Source organism: Hypomesus transpacificus, chromosome 6 (genome assembly GCF_021917145.1).
Source record: "Hypomesus transpacificus isolate Combined female chromosome 6, fHypTra1, whole genome shotgun sequence".
Taxonomy (NCBI): Eukaryota; Metazoa; Chordata; class Actinopteri; order Osmeriformes; family Osmeridae; genus Hypomesus; species Hypomesus transpacificus.
The window spans coordinates 10,023,230-10,045,900 of NC_061065.1; the positions used below are offsets into that span (position 1 = coordinate 10,023,230).

A 22,671-nucleotide genomic window follows, 5' to 3' on the forward strand; every position below is an offset into this window, starting at 1 on the left:
TCCCTTGTGCAGTTTGACAAGCTTTGTATATTCAAGTTAAATTACCTTACAGTTTAGGCAATGGTTCATGACTCTTGTCTAACAATAATAAAATAAAAAAACATCGTAACTAGATTGATCATTGTTGTCTGCACCCAGCCTATATAAGACGATGAGTTACTGAAATGGCATTTCACAATACTCTTTTATATAAAGTGTATAGTTAATAAAAGAAAAAAATCGGGACGAAAAAGTTAACAAATGGTCTAGTGGAGGACCAGGCTGATAGACAGGTCAAGAATGGCAAAGGGAAGCAGATCTCACATCTGCGGGGTCGAAAACAATTTTATTTATTTTTTATCTATAAACCCCCGCAGTTGTCGGTTTGACGACACAAAATTACGTATCCCGTTACACAACTACAGTCAACCGCTATCCCGACCCAGTAACAACGCTCCTCGAATCACATTGCACCTTTTCAGAGCTTGAAGGGGGTGTGACCAATTGGAGACGACGTTTATCTGGAAACGTGATCTAATGACTTCTACTGGCTGACATGGTACCCGCCCATATGCCTTACTGACCGACATTCACAAAATTGAGAGAAAGAAAAAAAGAGAAAGTGTAAGTGCCTTATCTCAAAACGAACTCAACAGCACACCTTAGTGGGTGTTTTTGTTGTTAATAATAAAGGCCTAATATTTAAAATAGGGGACCAACGTGGCAGTTAGGGCTGCAAAGAGAATGAGATAAGTGTTATTATGCATCTGACTGGTGTATTATTGACATTAAATAGGTAACTTGAGTCGTAGCTGTCGAACTCTATACGGCTCCTTTCCTTTCCCGGGAAACAGGTGCGGTAGATATTTCGCCGCCAAACCAATGGGCGGAGACAAACTGCCTTTGTCTGAGCCACGCCGCCAACAGCTGACAAAACAAGGGTTACGCGTTTAACAAATAACACTTATAAAACTTAAAAAATACATGTATGACATCAGCTATAACTACAAGACAACTGTAAGCCTGATAATATTCAGTTTATTGATATGTAGGCTATAATGCTCTTATGGTTCTTCGGCACTTATTTTGGTTGTTCCCAATATGTGCTTCATGTTTTGGCTACCCGCAATGTTTTGGGGGCTATCTTGTTGTTATTATCAGTGACCTATGCACTTTGTAATGGTCTCTCTATTAAGTCACTTTGGATAAAAGTGTCTGCTAAATGAATACATGTAAATGTAAAATACTGTTCTGGTAGGATACATTTGTGAAATAAAAAAGCACATCGACAGAAGAATCTCAGAATAACTGCCTAAATAACAGTTGAAGGAAATATTATAGGCCTAGTTTGATTCATTGATTCATGGCATATTTGGAACTTGTCATGTTTGCTGGTAATGACTATTTCGTAAGTACTTTTGGTGGGTAAACTGGCATTCGAAAGCAACTGGTTCAACCCCTAATGGTGGCGGGAACCACAGGACAGACATTTGTTTGATGTCTACATAGCGAAATATCATGGTATAACGATTTAACTTTGAAAAGTTCAGCAGCAATTGTTAATTTGCGCTTTAAACGCCTAAAGTATGTTAAACTGTGTCATAGTAGCACTAACTCCATCCTTTAGTTCACGTGGATAATGTCCTGTAAAATATATATTTCCTAGAATCGGAATGTTGAATTAATGTATTTATTTTTTGCAGATAAAAACAATTAATCTGCGCGCCCTTTCCTTACCGTTTTGTAACTTTCCGCCGGTTTGATTTTGTAACACAAACAAAGCAGCCATATTGGTAGGTGACACATGTGCACATAACGCACCCTGATTGGTTCAATGAACTCTATAGCGACGAAACTAGTCTAAAAGTATTGCTTCCATTGGTTGTTTCAATTGAGCGCCAGGATTTCAATATAAAGGGAGTGCCGAGCGAAAGTTCACATACTTCCTCAACTAGAACCCAAAGAAGAATATTCACATACTTAAAGAACTCACCTGCACAGTACTCGTTGCCAGACATTGGATCCGTTTTTATATCAATTTCTTTCGTTTTCACTTTGCTTACTCGTCTTCGCTTGAAAATGCTCGCCGCTCGCTCTCCTCTTACCAAGAAGAATGAAAACGCCATAATCTCTCAGCTTGATAACATAGCACTTATTGACAAAGAGAACACTGTAAGTAAACATATTGGTAGTTAGAACTGTTAGCTCTCATCGTGATACATTTACGAAGTTTTAATTTTCTGTGGTAGACGTTAAAGGAGGGTCTGCCTTTAAAAATAAGACATGGTACACTCAGAGCCACTGTTCTTTTTATATGGCTCTCTGGGTACACTTATATAAATCGATATTTTCAGTTTAATAGCATGGGTTAGATATATAATTTGCTTGTGTGCTGTGTGAAAAGTTAAACTAGGCTATCCATTTTCTTTTTCAGCCTCCCAGCTTGAGCCACACACGGGTTCTTGCCTCCAAAACGGCGCGTAAAATCTTTGAAGATCCTGAGGTAAGCAAGTGGTTTAGCTGGCCAAGCCTATCTGCCGTGGCGGTAGCTTTCGCTCTAGTTAGTTTGGCTTGCTTTTTAAACAATCTTACAATCGAGTGCAAAAATGATATTAGTATTTTAGCTTCAAAATGGCGTAGGTGATTCTTGCACTGGTGGACCTTGTTGGCGCCAACACTTTAGTCATTTGCAATCGGCAGCTATTGGTCTGCCGATAGCATATATTTCTTGAAAAACCTTTTCTATATTATAAAGTTGGACTGTATGGCGCCTGTAAGCACTCACATTTGGTCCGTTTTGTCGAATCTGCCTCAACGCAAGCACAGGCAGGGGACAGTCTTTGTTCCGGTATACCAGCGGTCATGTAAATTTAAGTTGGCTAGTCATCAATGTCCACACCTTCGTTCATTTAACTTTAAACACACACTTGATCAATAAGAAACGGATGGTAACATTGAATCTTTTAAGGGTTTTGTGCAATTGTATTTATGAGCTAATTTCGTCTACACGTACATTATACCCGAATGGCTAAATGATTTACCTTTTTGTATCCGTTCGCAGGATAAACCAAAAACGACAAAACAGGACGAGCCACTTTTGAAAGACAATCCACGCCGTTTCGTAATTTTCCCTATTCAATACCATGACATTTGGCAGATGTACAAGAAGGCAGAGGCCTCATTCTGGACAGCGGAGGAGGTAAGAACATGCTTTGTGTGCCAACAATGGTACTTCATAACTTCCTTCCTATTGCTATGGAGAACACATTCTGATTCTAAAACATGTCCACCCTCACCTCACTAGGTTGATCTATCCAAAGATGTGCAGCATTGGGTGTCTCTAAAAGATGAGGAGAGGTACTTCATCTCCCATGTGTTGGCCTTCTTTGCTGCAAGTGATGGGATTGTCAATGAGAATCTGGTGAGTGATCTTGAGGGAAAGGGTTGACTGTAATTAGTCACATTGCAGCCATATTTGGATGTCCCTTGATTTTGGTTCTGATTTTGGCCTAATTTATTTGCCATTAGGTGGAGCGCTTTACACAGGAAGTCCAAGTCACAGAAGCGCGGTGCTTCTATGGCTTCCAGATTGCTATGGAGAACATTCACTCAGAGATGTACAGCCTGCTCATTCATACCTACATTAAAGACTCCACACAGAGGTCCGTCTTACAGCTATATCTTTTCTTTCTTTTTTACGTATCCAAATTCAGTGTTTGTACATGGTAGATTCTATGGCGATGATGAGACGCGCAGGGGTACGGACCTCAGCTGATAATGGGAGCTGAGTGTTGGTGCTGTATCTCAGCCCAGAGGGCATGTGGTCCACTGGCTGGGGGTGCCGACATGATAAAGACGCCTGACTGAGCCTTGTCATGCCACTGTTAGCACTTCTGTTCAATGTTTTTGTTCTCTGTAGTGTATCAAAATGTCTCCTAATGGGAGTGTTCCCTTTTCTCACTATCAGAGAGTATCTCTTCAACGCCATTGAGACACTCCCATGTGTCAAGAGGAAAGCTGACTGGGCGCTGCACTGGATTGGCAACAAGAAGGCTGAATTTGGTATGTTTGGTTGCTAACCAACTACCACAACTGACTCTTGAATGATGCAAATAACATCAGGTTTGACCGGTTCATCCCTAATTTTGACGCTTGTATTCCAGGAGAGCGAGTTGTGGCCTTTGCTGCCGTTGAGGGAATCTTCTTCTCTGGCTCCTTCGCTGCCATCTTCTGGCTGAAGAAGAGGGGTCTCATGCCTGGCCTGACTTTCTCCAATGAACTCATCAGCAGAGATGAGGTTGGTCTCACGTTTACATTTAGAAATGCTTGGTTGATATGGCAGCCAGCAACATGAGGAAGGAAACATGACATTAAATGTGAAACAAACAGAACTGAAAAAATAGGCAAATGGTTGTTAAATTGTATTCACTTTGATTAAATGCAAAGCAATACCCAATGCTTCTCAACTGGCATGTACCATAGGCTGACTCCCTTTGCAAACATTATGGTCCATCTAATGAGTTTATTTCTTCTCCAGGGCCTGCACTGTGACTTTGCATGCCTCATGTTCAAGCACCTGTTGAACAAGCCTTCAAAGGAGACTGTTACTAACATAATCAAGGATGCGGTGGAGATTGAACAGGTTTGGGGAAAAGCAGGGCGCAGTCTACTTTGGAAAACACAAATATTTGCATCTGAGTGGTTTCTCATCATTCTGTGTTTGTCCTTTTGTCAGGAGTTCCTCACCAAAGCCCTGCCTGTGAAACTGATAGGCATGAACTGCGAGTTGATGAAGCAGTACATTGAGTTTGTGGCTGACAGACTGATGCTTGAGCTGGGCTTTGATAAGGTAAGAATGACTACCCACGATCTCATCCATTGATGTGTTCTAACTCAACAATTGTTAGTATGTGGATTTCTTTAAGAGGCGATGATGAGCCGCACAGGGGAATGAACTTCAGCTGATAATGAGAGCTGAGTGTTGGTGCTGTATCTCAGCCCAGAGGGCATGTGGTCCACTGGCTGGGGGTGCCGACACGATAGACGCCTGACTGAGCCTGTCCCATTACCAGGCTTGAACCGAACGGTGGATGTGTACCTGTTGGATGTGTTTTAACCGTACATGCCCAAACCCATCTCACCTTGTTGTACTTTGTATTGTATAGGTGTACAGAGTGGAGAATCCCTTTGACTTCATGGAGAACATCTCTCTAGAGGGCAAGACCAACTTCTTTGAAAAGAGGGTGGGGGAGTACCAGAGAATGGGTGTCATGTCTGGGACCACTGACAACACTTTCAGACTGGATGCTGACTTCTAAGCCCTGTGAAGGCACAATGACACTTAATGTAAAGACACTTGAAGAGGACCTGGGACAGAGTGGACCACCTCCATATACTATAACTGTTTTTATTCTGTTATATTAGATTTTTTTTATGCTGTTGTATAGATCTATAACATTTTGTCATCCCTGCAGTAAATAAATTGTTTTAATTTGTGTGGAGCATATGTAATGTATGTACCATTTTTATATTTTTTAAGGGGAATTTGTAATAAATTTCTGAACCTCATCATACGTGTGAGTGAATGGCATTTGCTTTGTGAAAAACGCATGGTTCTCTGGCTGTCAAACGTGCCTCAAAACGTCTTATGTTGAAGATGGACGTAATGGGTTGTGAGGCGGAGCTATAGTTGTCCTGAAATCTTATTGGTTGAAAGACCATCGTCATACGCATACTTAGTATGAGGAAGTAAACAAGGCTGTTAATGAAAGACTCGGGATACTGGTCTGGCTCGGATTCTTAAAGTACAGCAGTGTGTTGACTGAAGTATAACTTATTTAAACATGTCGATTACAAATCCGAAACAAACATTCATGAATCCGGTGAGTTGTTTTGATAGTCTGATTTCCAGGACCATACATCTTCTAGTTACACCAGCAAAGATTCCTAGCGTTAGTTGAGCTAACGACAATTACACGTTGGCCGCTAGCTACTAGCTAAGCTAGATAGCTATGGCTTCGGTCAACACTTGAGCGAACAGAAACACGAAAAGTTCGACAAACCAATGTTGGCATATGGCAATATTAGCCAATTAAATTTAACCATGAAAGTGAGCTGCCTTTACATCCAACTCTCCACTTTGCCCCACAGACCATCCCCTTTGCTGGGACAATCCTTGGCGGCTTGCTACCAGGGGAAATGGTTATTATTCAAGGTTCGGTTCCAAGTGATAGTGAAAGGTAAATTCACATCGGAAAGTCATACACGACTAACTCAATTATAACAAAGGGGTGACATGAGCAAGAGGGAGATCGTTCACTTTTATCAGACTAGTTTATGTATTTTGCCCTCAGGTTCCAGATTGATTTTACATGTGGAAGCAGCACAAAACCGAGAGCGGACGTGGCCTTTCACTTCAACCCTCGATTTAAGAAGTCTCCTTGCCTCCTCTGTAACACGCTGCAGAGAGAACGTTGGGGAAAGGAGGAGATATTGTATAAAATGCCTTTTGCACTTGGGGCCTCCTTTGAGATCATAGTATTGGTGCATCAAGATGTGTTCAAGGTGAGAATTTCAAACGAACAACTCAGTGCTATGTAGATAGGATTGTTGCTTTCCTGTCAACCCCCTTTATTAGAACGAAGCAAGGGCGTAGTTTTGTTTTCAAATGTGGGTGGCACAGCCTTTTAAAATAACTGGATCCGGCTGTTAAATCATTTTAATAATAAAAATGGGGTGGGACAGATTTACTGTTATGTCCCACACATGTATTATGAACCCTATGCCCCTGGAACAAAGAGGGTTCAGTTATTGTTCTGAAAGCAAGAGCTGTTTTATATAATCATGCAGACAGACACCAGAAGCCAAATGATCTCACTTCCTTGTCATGCTGGTAGACAAACAATTCAAAACAGCTACTTAGCCATAAGAGGTTAAATCCTTAATTTCCAATTCCATTTACTTTCTTTTTGGGTGGAAGTTGAAACATTTAAAGCCATCTACTGTCAGAATTATTCAGAACAGACAAATGCGAGTAATGTGGCTTAATCCCTGTTGGGGTTGATATGTGTCCTCTTTTGCCTACCTCAGGTTGCAGTGAACGGGGCACACATGCTGGAGTATAAACATAGACTTGACCTGGATAGAGTGGACACTCTGGCCATATCTGGAAAGGTCAATGTTCAGGCCATAGGGTTCATCCCAAGCTCAGTGAGTAGGCTGAATGCACATCATGTTTTGTTTACTGTAAATAAAATACTTTTTATATCTCTGTCTTTTACCTCTAAATCATACCTGTAAGGAAAATGTGTTTTGTGATCAACATTTTTAGAACTCAATTCCAACTCCACCTGATGTAGTGAACAAAGTCACACAAGCTAATGTAAGGAATTTATGGAACTTGTCAGAATTTCTTTTTTTGGGTGTGACGCATATAACTTCCTGCTGAAATGATTTTTTTCTGCTTTTGGACAGGCATTGGTTTCATCATCAGGTGACTTTGTAAGTTTGTGTCTTTTTTTAAAAATTTTTTACGTCAAAACATTATTTCATGATTTAATATATCAAATACATCAAACGTGACGTTATCATTGCTTTCCCAGAGCCTACCTTTTAGAGGGAAACTGTTAAAGGGGCTGAGTCCAGGACACACCATCACGATCAAAGGACACACCAGCCTCTACCCACACAGGTACAGACAGTGTCAATGATGGTTAACAAAGTAGCAGTAAAAAATGCTAATTGCTAACCCCTGCTCTGGCATCAGTAGCTACTCGTACTGATTGTGTTGTCCTTGACCACCGGGTGTGTCATGTTTTCTTCTGTGGTGTTTGTTGACCTTGCAGCTTCTCTGTGAACCTGCGAGTTGGAAACACGGAGGACATAGCGCTGCACCTGAACCCCCGAATGAAGAACGGGGTATTTGTCCGCAACTCCTACCTGAAACAGTGCTGGGGTCCTGAGGAGAAGTCTTTGCCCAACTTCCCCTTCACACCCGGGGAGTACTTTGAGGTGAGAACAACCCATTCTTATGCAAGTTTTACTGTTGTAAACCCCCTCCCCCCCAAACTCAGCAGTCTTTCATGAAGGACAGAAAAAATCACAGTTCTTCATCACACTTTCATTGCTCGTAAGTCGTTGTGACCCCATGTCGTGTTCTGTTTGCTGTAGATGATCATCCTGTGTGAAGCCCAGCAGTTTATGGTGGCAGTGAACGGCCTTCACCTGCTGGAGTACAAGTACAGAGTCCAGGACCTGAGCCTCATCAACGAGCTGGAGGTCCAGGGAGACGTGCAGCTACTGGACGTCAAGATGTGGTGAAGGCTTTCGTCACTCCACCTCCACAACCTTCCAGAGATCAACACTCGCCCTCTGAGTCCTCCAACTCTGGGATGACCCTCTACAGCCTGTGCAGCTGAGCAGCTTTCTAGAAGAACACCTCACTTCCCCTCACTCCACCCAGCTAGGCTGCAAGGCCTCTACCTGGTCCCTCATATTCATTCCTCTGTGCATGAGTGCTTTGAAATGTAGCACTATTAATGAAAGTGATGTGGATGAGGTATTCATAAATACCTGAAATAATATATCAATTTGCTGTGAGGCTGACAACATTTAATTAACAACTGGTCTGTAATCTGTTGAGTCAGATATTTCTAAACAGAGCAGGTCAATATAAATGATGTGATTATTAATTTATAAAGGCCAGCATGATTAGCTAAAGATATTGATCTGTTTCATAAGTGCGTTTACTGTAACAGCAATAGTTAATCATTTTGATCACTGATCCTGAAAACTCCTCAATTGAATTCTAACCACTCAGATGTAATGCATATTTTAATCCATAATGTTTTGCTTTAATGTATGTTCTACTGTTAAAGGCATCTAATGTATTTACTGCTTTGTATCAGTAGGATACACTGCATTTGTTGCATTGCTACATTTCCATTCTAATAACAGTTTAGGGCTAGTGCCAGGTACATGTATAATCTAAACCTGTCAGGGACTCAGTGTATATAAATACTTATTGATGGTGTTTTATTTTGAACTATCTTGGTTACTTTGGCAATTTGACCAAAATGAGGATCATGTGTTGGAGAAAAGCAAAGGAAATAGAAGAAATAGAGTTGTGAAATCAGGAAAATGTTCATAAGTTTATACAAACTAAATGATGGTCGTACACTAGCAAAGAGTCTCATGAACAAAATGTTGTATCCATCACCTTCCTATGCAAGCATCCACAGATCCTTCACACTATGTGATCACTTATTACGTGCCTACCCCGATTGTGCATACCTGACACACCTGTTTTGGTGAACATTTGTATTCTATTGATTAATATTCATTTTTATCATAAAAAAAACGTTTCAAGCAATAGGTCACGTCATGTCTGTATCGATCATGTCTGTATTTTGGAAAATGCTCATTCTTTGACCTTAATAAAGTAACTTTGTGTATCTTCAATCTGGATTAGAAAATCTGTCCCAACAGAAGAATCCTATCCTATGAGCAAGTGATGCTGAATTGAAGATGTAATAATAATGCATATACAGTTGGTTTAAGGCAAGATTGCCTCAACCTTTATATCCACTAGAGAGCACTGTGAAGCTTTCAATACACTGATGATAGCATTAGCATCGCCTAACTAGCCTAGCACAGGATCGCTTATCTTGACATGACAATGTTGTCAGTGGCCCCAATCCACAGAGGTGAGCACATCATACAGGACTGATAAAGTAGCTACGTACAAAATCTACAAATAAGATCTATTGTCATTGTGCAGGCCTATATGCAAATGCAATGCCATTTCAAAGGGCAGACTAACAAATGAACAGAACATGCTTGTACAAACAGTTGTGAATTTATTAATATCCACAGGCATTCATGTAACAGCTGGAAGTCAATGAAAAATCTTGGCACAGCATATTATTGACTGTTTTGGCTTCACATTTGATAAAAATGTAACTTCTTCACTTCACACTGGAACTAAATAAACACCACCAATCACTATTAACAGTATCCATACCCACAATCTCAAACAAGGGGCATGGTTTCAGGCCCGCAGCCCCTAGCTGTGTTCTTCTTTATAAAAGAGCATCACCAGACTTGATGGGCACATGACATCACAAGTTCTGCAGTCCTGATTCATGTATTTTCAGTTGATCATGGAACCTGAAGAGTTAGAAAAAAAACCTCTTGCTGTGCCTTCTTATGGCGTAAAATCAACAATATCAACCTTTAAGTATGAGAGTTTGACGGAAATACATGTTTTTTTCAATGCTGATGCAGGTACAATGATAATTCATGGAGAATATGGCCAGAGGGTTTTTGGCAGGCAGCTAGCTACCCATGTCCGTGCTTGCTACAGCTGGGACTGGCTATACTGAAGGAGGAACAAGCTGGAAGCCTGACTTTGGTCCTGGTTGAGTGCAATGAAGAAACTGAGAGGATTTGTTTGGCACTGGAGTAGCTTATCTCCACAGGCGAGTAAAAGATCTGGGTCTTGGGGCGTGGGACTGGAAGTACGGCTTTGGTCCTGAGCCGGCAGTGGAGAGTGGGAGAGGATGTGTCTGGAGGTGGGGCTCAGACCGAGCTGAGCTTGACCAGGCCCCGGACAGAGTCCTCGTGCAGGGAGTCCTGGCTAGCCGGGTCGTACAGCTGGCCGGTGTGACCATGGGTCATGTGAATGGCGCAGGGCAGCGGGCCGGGCCCTGGCGGCGAGGGAGTCTCCTGGTCCGGGCTGACAAAGTGATGGTGGTGGCAGTGTGCGTCGGCATCCCTCAGAGTCTGCATGTCCCCTGCGCAACTCAGGTTGGGGATGGAGGAGGGCAGGGAGGGCTGTCCGGAGGCCAGGGACACACAGGGCCCCCCCAGAGAGCTCTTCCCTGGGAGTGGAGCCCCCCTGCTCAGCATGACTGGGTCGCTGTGGAGCAGCGGAGTGGCGGCGGCCTGTAAAACGAATTTGGTGCTCTGAATGCACTGATGTTGGTCACACTGAGATGTGGGGAAGTGGAGGGAAGACGGCGGAAGGCAAGAAGGAGACGGAAAGCGGAGAGGAGATAAAGTAACGAGTTTTGAAGAAAGTGTATGAAGTGAACAGTGCAAGAGAAAAAGTATGGGAAAAAAGGATTGAAATACACATTGATATGAAGGATAACAGAAAAACACAAAAATAGAGAGACAAAGTTAGCAATACCATAAATACTGTATGATGCAGTTCTTACATACAACCACTCGATTATAAACATCACCCCTTCGCCATTAAGATTAGGGCAATAATAATAAATAGTCTATCATTATTCCGCTTGATGATACATTTTCAAGAGAGTGGTGTTTCAAGCCTCAAGACCTCTCATCAGTATTCCCCACCCTGGTCCCAGCAGTCTAACCCTGGCTGTATTTGGAGGGAGAGGGACTGAGTTGCTTCAGCTATTACGACTGTAGCAGTTACCAAGGGGATGATGCCACCCAGTGCAATTCAAAACCTGAGGTGCTACAATTTCAAGCACGGCTGTCAGGATTGAGATAGACACAGAAAGAGTACGAGAAATACAAGAGATAAATAGAGAGATACAGAGGAAAATAAATGGAAAGGTAGAAAAAAATAGATAGGTACTTCAAGCATGGACACTTTGGGTGAGTGAATTGCTGTTGCGATATTTAGAGGTGATTGGTCATTGACATCCATCTAACTCTGAAACAGCAGAGGAAGTAAAAACTTAAGTGTCAGCCAGGTCTGTCAGAACACGAAACATCTAACAAGTAGGCTTTAAGCCTTTCCTTCTCCACATGCACGCACGCACACACAAACACACACACAAACACACACCCATTGCTTACCATGTGAGTGTGAAGCTGGGTGGAGGTGTATAAATTGGCCCCATTGGAGTGCGAGGCAGGTTGGGGTGTGTCTGGCTGGATGAAACCTCTTCTGTCAACCAGACTGGATAGAGAGGAGATCAAACAATGCAGGTGAGCTGTGAGTCCGTGAACATGCTTGTGTGTGCGTGTGTGTTTGTAGTTCTGCAAGAACCTGTGTATGTGTGTGTAGGTAAATGTTCCAGACTGGATCCTTCCATGTGTGTGCCCACACACACAGCAGATGGCAGCCACCTGCCCCCCCCCCCCCCCCACCCCAACACATCCCCCAGAGGTAACAGGAAACTTGTTAATGATGTGTGAAATTCCGTCAAGACTGAGCTCATACACATACAGAACAAACCGCACACATAATTCAGCTCCTCTCCACACCATCTGGATGGGATTAATGGAATTGGGGGCTGGCTAATGAATCATTAATATACCATATGTATGAAAACAGTGCATGTTTCTGTCAGTGTGTTCTAATCACTAGAGCCACTAGGGAGTGTGAATGGCATATCTCTCACAGTCAGGCTAGCTTGCATTATGTTGAGGTGTAATATCCCTCACCCATATGCTGGGGGGAGGAAGAACAACAATCTGCTAGGCTCCAGTCAACTTAATGTGGAAGACGAGGCAATTAATTTTCCCTTGAAAAAATAGGACGGAAAATGATAGCATGTGTTGAATTATTCCTGCTCGGCTCTGATGACTATCTTGATTGAACTCTCGTTAAGCACAGTTTAAGGTCTGATTGGCCCTGAGGGAGCGCATTCTGTATCTGCTGACTAAGGGGAAACAGAGTGAGATACCAGGAGTAGAGAGGGGAGGCTAGGGTGACAGGGACATGGCAGAGGGAGGAGAGAGAGACTGAGAGGGAGAGAGATAGAGGATGAGACAGAGAAACACAATGAGAGGGAGAGAGAGAGAGAGAGTGGGTATGGGAGGGAAAGAGAGAGTGTCTCAAGGGGCGTGGCTATGCGCTCACCTGGGTGGGAGGGGTCCACAGAGAGCGGCACAGCAGTTGGTCAGGATGTTGCCGTAGCTGTAAGGGTTGTAGTTGTCCTTCCCACGCTTGGTCGACCACGAGCCTTTGATCTGCCAAGGGGACCAATCAGGAGCAACGCAGACAGTAGAGGAAGGATGGGGTGTGGTCGCGGGGAGCGTTTGATTCAGCCGAGCCACAGCCAAAATGGGGAAATCAAAGAGAGGAATTACACGGTGCCCTCAAGCATGAAATGGTCCTTGATGTCAAACCAAACAGATATCTCAAAGCCTAGGAGTGGAGGGCGGTGTGGGTGAGGGAGGGGGTGAGACGATGCCGGTTCGTACTCACTTCTTCGTTTGTCGTCTGATTGGAGCTGATCAGGTAGGTGTGGAAACCGGACAGGCCGACAATAGACCACACAGAGAAGAAACACACCACCACCTCCAGCACAGTGAAGGACGAGGTCAAGGAGGAATTACACTGTAGACAGCTGTGTCATACACACACACACAGCAAGGACAAATACACATGCCTCATCATCCTCTCAACTAATCATACAAGACTATAGTCTCCTATGAGTGTGGGTACCCAAGTATGTGACGTTGGTGTGGCTCAGTGGGACATATCAACCACCCAAAGATTGGGTCACAGACATTTATTTGCTAGACATCACACTACATGAAGTCTATTAAATAGCACTGTGCTATATAATGCCCTGAATCCTGCAGGTAAAATGGCTACATAAACACATTCCTTTTGACTAATTTATGCAATAGATTACTAAAACATTTTAATAATATGCCACAGAGAAAGAGCAAGACAAAAATGGAGAAAGGGTGAGAGACACAGTGGGAAAACACAAGCCCTGTTCCTGCCTCACTCTGTCTGGAATAATGACTGTGTTAATGTTTGTGTGTTAAAAGTGTGCATGTGTGAAGGTGTGTGTATGTCTGTGCATGTACAAAAGTGCGTATCCATGGAATTCCAATGTGTGTGCATGCGTGTGCTTTATGAGAGTGTGTGGTCTCGTCCCAAGCCGCAGGTTGACAGGCCTAAATGTGTGTGTTTGTGTGCATGCGTGTATGTGTGTGTTGATCCTGTTCAGGATTTAGCTGGAGCATGTCAGGTGCGTGAGGGGCCAGAGGCAGAGACGGAATGAGAACAGCAGTGAAGCTCCTGCTGCTTAGTGGAAATCAGTGTCTCAGACTGAAGGGAGAGGCTGTCTAGATACCCTCTCTAGATCTCTTCCCTTATCTACGTGTAGTCATCAAGGACCCTGTTCATGACTCAGACAACTTTACACACCAATAAGAGAGAGAAAGAGAGAGAGAGAGGTGGAAGGAGAGGAGCAAGAGAGCCTACTGGAAGGATATCTGGCAGGGCTGTCTTTAAGAGCGCTGAGGAATCCTGTCCGGTTGGATCCTGCAGATGAAGACATGAAAAGTTGATGTTAAGTCAGGCGCAATTTAACACTTAACATGTCCACAGCAAAGGCAACCTTCTAAACCTGAATCACAGAGCTCCACAACAGCAGCTTTACATTCTACCAGCCGACCAGTGACAGATCTGACATGAATATGAATCCATCAAGGGCTTTCCCTTTGATGTTGTTGGCTGGTTAAGGGTTGGCAGAGAGATACTATCCCCCAGAGAGCAGAATCCTACAGACTGGACTTCAGGACTCAAGCTCATCCCCCTGAAAGCCTCTCAAGTCCTAACAGTGGTGAAGACGGGTCTACAGACCTCAAGTCTGGGACAAACAACAACTCTGCACTCATGACTCCTAGAACCCTGAATGATTGACAGCGTGGTTTCGAAGCCCTCTCCATCATCCGCTCACTCTACAGAAGAGAGAAAGAAAAACAAACCAAACCCAATCAACACTCCTCTCCCCTTCCTGCCCCACACAATCCACCTCCCCTGATGCAGTAACTGCATTGGATGTCTTCCTATCATCGTTAATCAAGACCTGTTCACTACTAATCCACTCATTATCCCCTGATTTCATTAAGAGGAAGCTGATTGTAAGCAGTTCCAGGTTCTATACTGGTTGTGCTTCCCTGGGCCCCAGACTGGAACAACTAACCCTGTGCTCCCTAGACTGTGTCAAGCTACCTCGTGTTTCCTGGGCCAGGGCACTCTCCCCATGCTCCAATGCTTCTGCTGTGGTTGATTGATCTGTGATCACAAACACAGCAGCAGAGGCAGCTCTGCAGCTCTGCCCCCACACCCCCACACCCCCACCACACACACCCCACCCAGAGAAAGAACAGCGTCAGCAGGCACAAGCCTGGTCTAACCCAGGACTAAGGCAGAGGACGAGGAAGAAGAGAAGGAGGAGAGGAGGAGGAGAGGAGGAGAAGAAGAGATAAGGAGGAAGAGGAGGAGGAAAAGGAGGAGTTGAAGAGGAAGGGAGGAGGAGAAATAAGGAGGAAGAGGAGGAAGAGAGGAGGGCTGGATCAATAAGAAAGCCCCTCATTTAATCCATTACAGAGATGAAGTGCACCATAGAGCTGCTGCTTCTCCATCTGTCTCCAGCATTAGCCCTTTGTTTATCTGAGAAAACTGCTGAGTGCGTTTAATACACATGGAAATCAGGTCTAAACTGTAAAATCAATGTTGCAAATCATACTGTACAGTGAGTTACAGTATCAGGGCATTAACATAAAGTCCCAAGGTGAGAACAGCCTAGTTAGTTCTGGATTACAGTAAGAAGACTGTGTTGCATCTGGACACTGTCATTCTCACACCAGGACCACGTGAATGGAGGATCATTTTCCACATCCTTTATGTGTCAGGGGGACATTGCTTGAGGAAAAGCAGTGTGTGTGTGTGTGTGTGTGTCACAGGGCAACTGCTCTTTGTTATCGGGGCTTGAACAGTGTGCGTGTGGCTGCGACAGGCATTACTCACTCAGGATGACGTGGGTGACCACGAAGGCAAAGATGAACAGGGTGAGGAAGGAGAGCGAGAGGATGAACAGGTAGAAGAAGCGGTAGTTTCTCCGGCCCACACAGTTCCCCACCCAGGGACAGTGGTGGTCAAAACGCTCTGGGAAAGGAGGGGAGGAACCGAGGAGAGAGGGAGAGAGAGAGAGAGAGAGAGAGAGAGAGAGAGAGAGAGAGAGAGGGAAAGAGAGAATGAGAAAGAGGGAGAGAGAGGGAAAGAGAGAATGAGAAGGAGGAGGGAGACAAAGAAAGATAAAGAGGAAGCAAATGAGAGAAAGAGAGGAAAGGGGATGAAGAGGAAGAGTGAGAAGAGGAGGGAGAGAGAGAGAGAGAGAGAGAGAGAGAGAGAGAGAGAGGGGAATATCAGCACAGAGCAGGAGTGAAAAGTGAGTGGGTTTGGTGGAACATTCTGTATAAAACAGTCGGCCTTCTATTTTTGTTTGAACATAGACAGAGTGCGTGCATGCAGCTCCACTCACCCACACAGTTGTCACACAGGCTGCAGTGGGAGGCGCGCGGCGGCCGGAAGATCTTGCAGGTGAAGCAGTATTTCAGCTTGACCGTCTGCCCGTTGATCAGCACCTCCCTGGTTCTGGGTGGCCGGTATCCTGGCCCACTGGAGCCGTTAGCTGCATCTACAGAATTCAGGGTAGAGGATTTCTACATTAAATGTACACATCAGTTCTCCTATGATGGATGAGATAACATCTTATCAAGAGAGTCCATCTGTGGATGTATCAACAAATGATTCATTCCCATCCACTAAACCAATACCTAACTTAACCCTAACCAGTTGTTAAATATCAGCAAAGTTGGAGTTCTGACATTGTGCTCATTGGTAGTATGAACATCTACAGGCTGTCTACAGGTGACTCAAAATAAAGAGTAAACATGGATGAACCTCGAACTGTGTATGGTTGGATGGTTGATGATGCAGTACATTTAAGTAAACGTCCTATTCAGGAGAAATTCCCAGAAACAAATTCACGCCATGGCACTAACCGAGTATAAAGCTTCTGAGTGAGATGTACTGTATGTCACAGTCAGCATATTTCACTGGCTTTTTTCACAGATGCAATTTACAGCGCCCGGGGGGGGAGGGGGATGGGTGATGGAGGGGCACAGGGGATCACTGTTTACTTGACATTACATTATTCATCTGCTCAGCAGGACCCAGAACTCCACTTTGACAAACACACACCGCACACACACCATCAACACACCTGCACACACACCTGCACACATCCATGCAGACTCACACACCCCTGACACCACATACATGAATGCACCTCCTCAAATAGGGGGTCACACCTCACTTCCCCAAACTGGATGATTTATTCTCCTGAGTGGGGTCTAAAGAGGGGGGGGCCCTGGGGGGCCCTGGGGGGGCAGATTCCTCACTGTCGTTCCTCCTTTATGCTCCAACTGCTGCAGAGAGTCAGCACAAAAAGTCAAGGAGCAGAGGTTTTGTAGAGACTACACAATTGTAAATAAGACTGTACATGGCAATAGAATCTGTGAAAAAAATTATGTCTGCCTAAAACTCTAAATGCAATAAGCTGCTGCAGTTTTCATTTGGGGTCTGACTAAAGATGAGAGGTAGGAAGAATGACAGAGAAGTAATGAAAGCGTTGTTGTAATGAGGGCTGAGAAATAGAAGAATATAGCCTGTCTGAAATACTTCCCAGTACTTAAACTGAGCAAAATCAAGAAATTCCACATATAGTTGTTTGTTGCTAGTGTTTGCTATGCTCCACTGTCCATCTTGGCCTTCTTAAACAGGATGCAGAATGTTATTCCAAGATGTGCATCAAGAAAACAGGGACTGTCCACCGACAAAGGCAGCCAACAAACAAAAAGGTTAAAAATAACAGAAAATTCTTTCCTTTCATTTATAGCCTTCCAAATGGCTGAGGTATACAGCTTTCATCTACTAAGGAAACACTGTTCAATGCCTAAATTTGGTAATTATCCAGAGCTGACCTCTCATGATTGACAGGAATGTTACAATACCACCCAAACTAAGGCAATCTAAATATACATCTAGACTTTCCTCTAGCAAACGTTTCTCTGACTGAATGCAACTGATTCTTCTCAGTGCCCAGAAGATGTAAGACACGAGCGATAAGGCCTAAAGATCTTATCACAACCGACCTCCGAAAATGTCTTTTCATTAAGCTGCAATGCCTTGTGGCTGAGCCAGTTCTGCCGATCTGCCGATTCTAAACACAAACGTTTCTCCTTATCATCACAAATACCATTTGGAAAGAAAGCAAACATTTCGCAAAGGCTCAGTCAAAGACTGAAGTTCACATTGATAAGCAGACACATCCGTCTAAATACTTGTAAATCACAGACACAAATAAGGACAAAGTGTTGAGAAAACATCCCAGTGCTCGGCGTCTACGAGTGGACATCCAGGTCTGGGGCTGGTGCTCACCTATCTGTCTCTCCAGATCGGCAGCCTCGTCGGGTGTGGCGCGAGGCAGGACGCCCGGGTCAGTGAAGCTGGCCCTGAAGAGCATCCCCACCACAAAGGAGAACAACACCCCTCCAATGACTGGGATGGCGGGGGTCAGGTTGGACGCCAGGAACGGGCAGCTGCAACACAGACATGGACAAAGCTTTGAGAAAGGGGGACAAAGGTCACTAGTTAGCAGTTGTTGGTTTCTTTCTTCTTTTTTTAAGGAGGGGAAACGAGTGAAAAGCTGTACCAGTAATACCAGGCTTGTGCCAATCCACTTCATGTCTGGGCCATAATCCACTTGCAACTTTTGATTTCTAAAATTCATTTTGAAAGCATTAGAAGACCAAGCAGGGAGCAATGATCTTTCTAGAAAGAAAATATGAAACAGAATATAACTTTTCCCCCTCCAAGACTTTTAAACTACAGGCATCCGTAACCAAACAAAGTAAATAAAAGGCATGTACTTATGTCTGTTCAAAGGATTATGTCAACTAAAAAGAGGCATATTTTTTTAAACTAAACTATTACACATTCTGGAACATTCATCAACACAGTAAGGCAATTTACAATGGTTTGTGTCTTTATGTATATATATAACGGTCTGAGACATTTGTGGATGGAAATGAGTCTTAGATCCAGCTGTTCTTGGCATGACATCTGGAATTCTCAAAGTATTCTTTCTGTAGGTCCTCTCATGCCCAGATCATCGTGATAGGTCCAGGCTCATCTCATCAAATGAGATTGGAGCTCCACTCGGCTCCACAGGCTCAGGGGACGGAGCAGGGAGGAACATCACAGCCTGACACATGCTTCAAGTGAATATCTCTGAATAACTTTCTACTTTTAAGGATAACAAATCACAGGCAAAAATGCACAAGAATTTTGTCTCCTCAATAATTTAATTAAGAATTTGCACTTCCAGACAAAAGGCAGAAAAGACAATGTGATCAATATAGTTAATCTATATTTATTAAGGCATATTTTTATCAGCTCCTTATGCATGAGACAAGATATCCTAAATAGCTGTAAGCTGTATGTACCAGACAGCTAGGCTGGAAATGAATCAGTACAGACAGGTCTTGAGATCTTATCTGATCATGATGCTGGGATTGGAAATAGCAGCAGTTCACCAAGTAGAGCCATTTCAAACTGTTCTGCGCTGTCTGACTGGAGTGACTATGAATGGATGTTATTGTTGGCAGCCTTATTCAACAGGGTTTATATCCTAAAGCTGGCATCCAGACTCATGTTTCAAGTGGAACGTCATTCAAGGGCAATAAAACACTTGAAAATGACCCAAAACATTGTTATTCCAACTATTTTAAGTTCCTTGATAAATATGAGCAACCTTTCTGAAGCAATTCTTTAAGGATGGGAACTATTTGGAACACAACATTTTCATTGTTTCTGTAGAATGGGGGAAAAAAACAAGAACGTTTCTGTGGGCCCAGTGCTATGAAGTATGAGCTCTGTCAACAAATATGAACAGTTGATTGAAGGTTGAATCACAGTGAAATCCTGCCTATACTAATGGGAGTTGCTGCAATATAAATTAAGGATTTTGGGTAACTTGACTTCAAAAGCTTGGTTAAAGAGAAAAATAATTTTACCCTCAGCCGAAAGTCAAATACAACCAAACGAATGTAACTGGGACAATCTGCGACTCTCCTCCTGTTACCTTGGAGACGCAAGCTGTTCTACAGGACACAAAGAGCTTGAGAGGAAACTGTTACCTTGGAAACGGGAACACTGGGGTGCCGTGCCTTGGAAGTTGTGGTATGGAATGTGGGAGGACTGAAAGACCACACAGAAAAAGCGATGGGGGGATGGGTAGACAAGGAAATCTCAAACTCTCTGATCCCTCGCTCATCTGTTTGCAAACTGGAACTGACAGTTGTAACAACGATTCACAGTAATTTAATAATACTGTTACAAAATGGAGTTCCAGTATGAGCCACTGCAGTGACATAATGTTGCATCAATGGCAAGTCATTACTTTAAAAAGCCTGTAATTGGCGGCAAATCATTTTCAGCTATTGCACCAAAACACGCAAATGTACAACTGCATTTTAATTTCAATGTCAAAATGACAACTCGGATTTGAGTGGTTCCCGAGAAACTTTGTTGTGTACAACAAATGCTCAACAGGAAACCTGGAGAACCGTCTGAGAGAAAACACCAGACATGTTTCAGACAGAGCAACCTGTGAGGCAGCATCAGAGAGAGAGGGTGACCATGTGGTTAGCTCCCTTGAAAGAGAGGGTTTGTCCTACACTTCCATCACAAGACATCCTTGTGTTATTTCTCAGCATGTCAAGCCTCTAGGAATCAAAATACAACTCGGTCAACTGTGGAATGTATGGAGTAGCTCTCTTACTCACCTGACATTTATGCACATGTTTATGCACATGTTCCTCATTACCATTACCAATATGACACACTTAATTCACACTTGAAGTGTTTTTTTCTTGATCAATAAGACACTTTTTTTGCCTGATCCAATTAATAGTCACTTGATAAAGAATTTGTTAATACCAATACATAATTTGCTAAGCAAAACACATTCCGTATCTATCCAATTGGAATTGAAAATCAAACACTCTTCACCCGGTCAAAAGGCAAACCATGTCTGCCTGAACCAAACCCATGTCTGCCTGAACCCATGCTTGGAGGTCACCCTTGGGACTCACTGTTAAATTAATCAAATGGCATTACATTAAGACCATTCTGTGACTGTATTTCACAGGCCTTCCTGGAACCGTAAAGGCGAGTTACGGTGGATGTTTTGGAGTTCAAGTTTGGAGAGGGGGTCAGAATAGCTGAATAAAACACAACCATAAAGTCTAATCCAAAAGAATCATTAGTTTTGGTCTACAGACCAAGCCTACTAAATATGTGACCTACAGTATAATAAACTCGCTTCAAAACAATGCGCTCATGCGCATCCTGGTGGATAGGGTCTTGCCTGAGGTGTATTTGTACAAGCACTTACTCGAAAGCAAAGAATAGCCCGCTGGTGACCATAATAAGGACCAGTGTAAGGTAGAAAACGCCAGTCTGTCTTGCCATCATGATCCTTCCATTACAATAGAATTTATTTCTTCCAGGAAAGATTTGCCATTTCCTCTGGGGTATTTTCTTCTTTTTATGCGAGGAATCCATAGGCGACGAGTTGCGCGTGCAGATCTGATTGTATTGGCATTCCCGCACTGGTTCATCTAGTCCGAGATGCATCTGTGCACCTTTCACAATATGGAGAATAAAAAGGTGTTTAAGGAAATATGTGAAAGTGTATAGGCTATGCTCCCCACTCTCGAGTGTTGTGCAAGTTGATATGACGCTGTCCTTTACAAAGCAAAAAATCGCATAATTTAATGTATGCTCCTGGACGATATTGCATCTGGTCCTCAAAGGTCGGGCAAAAGGGACTCCCCGTCACATCTATCTTATCTCCCTCTTAATTAAGATGAACGAATTTGTTTGAATAGTTCTTCCATTGTATTTTAACCAGCAATTTAAATTGCGTTCCTGTTAACCAGTATTTCGGTACGTTATCCACACAAAACGAAACAAAAAATCTCGAAAGAATCAAAGCGAGTCCAATGAGAAACCTCCAGACACTGAAGATACGTCCTTCGAGTGTCCTCGGTGAAAGCGCTTTTCCTAAATCAACGTGGAGATAAATGCATTGGCCAATAATTCAGAAACTGATCATAGATCAAAACGAGAGATATTTCACTCCGACTTATAATAAAGCTATATCGGCGACATGGAAACGGAGTATCTTCCAGAAGAGTGCAGACAGGCTTGGAGGAGGTGCACAGCTTCGTTGCAGTCTAATGTAACGTAACGTTCACATTTTTTGCATTGTTAGGGACTACTCGTCCAAACACTACTCGTCCAAACACCAACCATTACAGACCGCGTTTCTCCATTGATCCCACCCGTCAAGACAATCTTTGTGTTTCAAGAACAAGTTACGAATTTGTTTCCTGAGCGAGTGAGAACACATGAACTCGATCGAACCACAGCATGTCACCTTTCTCACGTTGCCTTGTCTTGCACCCCAATGAACCACGGTACCCAACACAAACTGTAGGGTTGCTCGTTTCATTAGAAAAAGACGATAATGAACCGAGCGACAGAAATTGCATTCACCAAACGGATGACCAGATTGTGACTGCAGGAGTCAATACAAAATGAGTAAATACCTAAACACGATTACTAAATATGTAAGTGAACTAGACCTGTCGCTTTTTGCACTATAATTTAATATATTTGGGTATTGATGGGAATTCGAACCGCCCAAGTAGTCAAAGTGTTGACAAACGCGCAGGTTTACAAAACGTGCGGACCTACTTGCAGACTTGAAGCTTCGTGCATGCAAATGTATGTATTATTCCTTATATATTTTAAATTAAAGTGTTACTCTC

The 22,671-nt window shown here is 43.3% G+C and overlaps 3 protein-coding genes and 2 non-coding genes across 8 annotated transcripts; 4 read left to right on the top strand and 1 right to left on the bottom strand.

Annotated features, from left to right (window-relative positions):
* Positions 1-1,859: 1,859 nt before the first annotated feature.
* Positions 1,860-5,547, top strand: LOC124468566 (ribonucleoside-diphosphate reductase subunit M2). Of its 2 annotated transcripts, XM_047021361.1 has the most exons (10): positions 1,860-2,151; positions 2,414-2,482; positions 3,041-3,178; positions 3,284-3,400; positions 3,508-3,641; positions 3,947-4,041; positions 4,143-4,276; positions 4,517-4,621; positions 4,715-4,828; positions 5,145-5,547. In XM_047021361.1, the coding sequence occupies exons 1-10, from the start codon at positions 2,059-2,061 to the stop codon at positions 5,295-5,297; spliced, it is 1,152 nt and encodes a 383-aa protein (XP_046877317.1). In that variant the 5' UTR covers positions 1,860-2,058; the 3' UTR covers positions 5,298-5,547. The 2 variants fall into 2 exon arrangements, with proteins under 2 accessions (XP_046877317.1, XP_046877318.1); XM_047021362.1 differs by lacking the exons at positions 1,860-2,151; positions 2,414-2,482 and adding an exon at positions 2,820-2,927.
* LOC124469252 lies at positions 3,714-3,851 on the top strand. Its single transcript, XR_006956276.1, has one exon. It is a non-coding gene; the product is annotated as a small nucleolar RNA SNORD94 (small nucleolar RNA).
* Positions 4,904-5,039, top strand: LOC124469254. Its single transcript, XR_006956277.1, has one exon. It is a non-coding gene; the product is annotated as a small nucleolar RNA SNORD94 (small nucleolar RNA).
* A 158-nt stretch (positions 5,548-5,705) lies between the features above and the next one.
* On the top strand, positions 5,706-9,438 carry lgals8a (galectin 8a). Its single transcript, XM_047021363.1, has 9 exons — positions 5,706-5,861; positions 6,130-6,218; positions 6,333-6,543; positions 7,069-7,188; positions 7,310-7,360; positions 7,453-7,479; positions 7,581-7,669; positions 7,824-7,989; positions 8,149-9,438. Exons 1-9 carry the CDS (start codon positions 5,823-5,825, stop codon positions 8,296-8,298), a joined length of 942 nt encoding a protein of 313 aa, XP_046877319.1. The 5' UTR covers positions 5,706-5,822; the 3' UTR covers positions 8,299-9,438.
* Positions 9,439-9,584: 146 nt separating this feature from the next.
* On the bottom strand, positions 9,585-22,310 carry zdhhc14 (zinc finger DHHC-type palmitoyltransferase 14). Of its 3 annotated transcripts, XM_047021932.1 has the most exons (10): positions 19,972-21,301; positions 18,486-18,552; positions 18,212-18,372; positions 16,251-16,406; positions 15,737-15,874; positions 14,197-14,245; positions 13,172-13,274; positions 12,824-12,933; positions 11,815-11,917; positions 9,585-10,968 (listed from the first exon to the last, which is right to left on the bottom strand). In XM_047021932.1, the coding sequence occupies exons 3-10, from the start codon at positions 18,294-18,296 to the stop codon at positions 10,558-10,560; spliced, it is 1,155 nt and encodes a 384-aa protein (XP_046877888.1). In that variant the 5' UTR covers positions 18,297-18,372; positions 18,486-18,552; positions 19,972-21,301; the 3' UTR covers positions 9,585-10,557. The 3 variants fall into 3 exon arrangements, with proteins under 3 accessions (XP_046877888.1, XP_046877886.1, XP_046877887.1); XM_047021930.1 differs by lacking the exon at positions 18,486-18,552 and having other exon boundaries at positions 21,231-22,310; XM_047021931.1 differs by lacking the exon at positions 18,486-18,552 and having other exon boundaries at positions 9,585-10,923; positions 21,231-22,306.
* Between the last annotated feature and the right edge of the window lie 361 nt (positions 22,311-22,671).

What these genes read in the sequence shown, in the direction of transcription:
- zdhhc14 (XM_047021930.1), bottom strand. Translation starts at nt 21,472, where the DNA reads ATGCATCTCGGACTAGATGAACCAGTGCGGGAATGCCAATACAATCAG. An exon ending in CTTAAAGACAGCCCTGCCAG is followed by an intron (nt 13,275 to 14,196) that starts ATATCCTTCCAG and finishes CTCGTCCTTCAC; the next exon opens with TGTGCTGGAGGTGGTGGTGT. An exon ending in TGTGGACCCCTCCCACCCAG is followed by an intron (nt 11,918 to 12,823) that starts GTGAGCGCATAG and finishes CTCTCTATCCAG; the next exon opens with TCTGGTTGACAGAAGAGGTT.
- lgals8a (XM_047021363.1), top strand. Translation starts at nt 5,823, where the DNA reads ATGTCGATTACAAATCCGAAACAAACATTCATGAATCCG. An exon ending in ACAAAGTCACACAAGCTAAT is followed by an intron (nt 7,361 to 7,452) that starts GTAAGGAATTTA and finishes GCTTTTGGACAG; the next exon opens with GCATTGGTTTCATCATCAGG. An exon ending in TTTCATCATCAGGTGACTTT is followed by an intron (nt 7,480 to 7,580) that starts GTAAGTTTGTGT and finishes TTGCTTTCCCAG; the next exon opens with AGCCTACCTTTTAGAGGGAA.
- LOC124468566 (XM_047021361.1), top strand. Translation starts at nt 2,059, where the DNA reads ATGCTCGCCGCTCGCTCTCCTCTTACCAAGAAGAATGAAAACGCCATA. An exon ending in AACTCATCAGCAGAGATGAG is followed by an intron (nt 4,277 to 4,516) that starts GTTGGTCTCACG and finishes TTTCTTCTCCAG; the next exon opens with GGCCTGCACTGTGACTTTGC. An exon ending in ATGCGGTGGAGATTGAACAG is followed by an intron (nt 4,622 to 4,714) that starts GTTTGGGGAAAA and finishes TCCTTTTGTCAG; the next exon opens with GAGTTCCTCACCAAAGCCCT.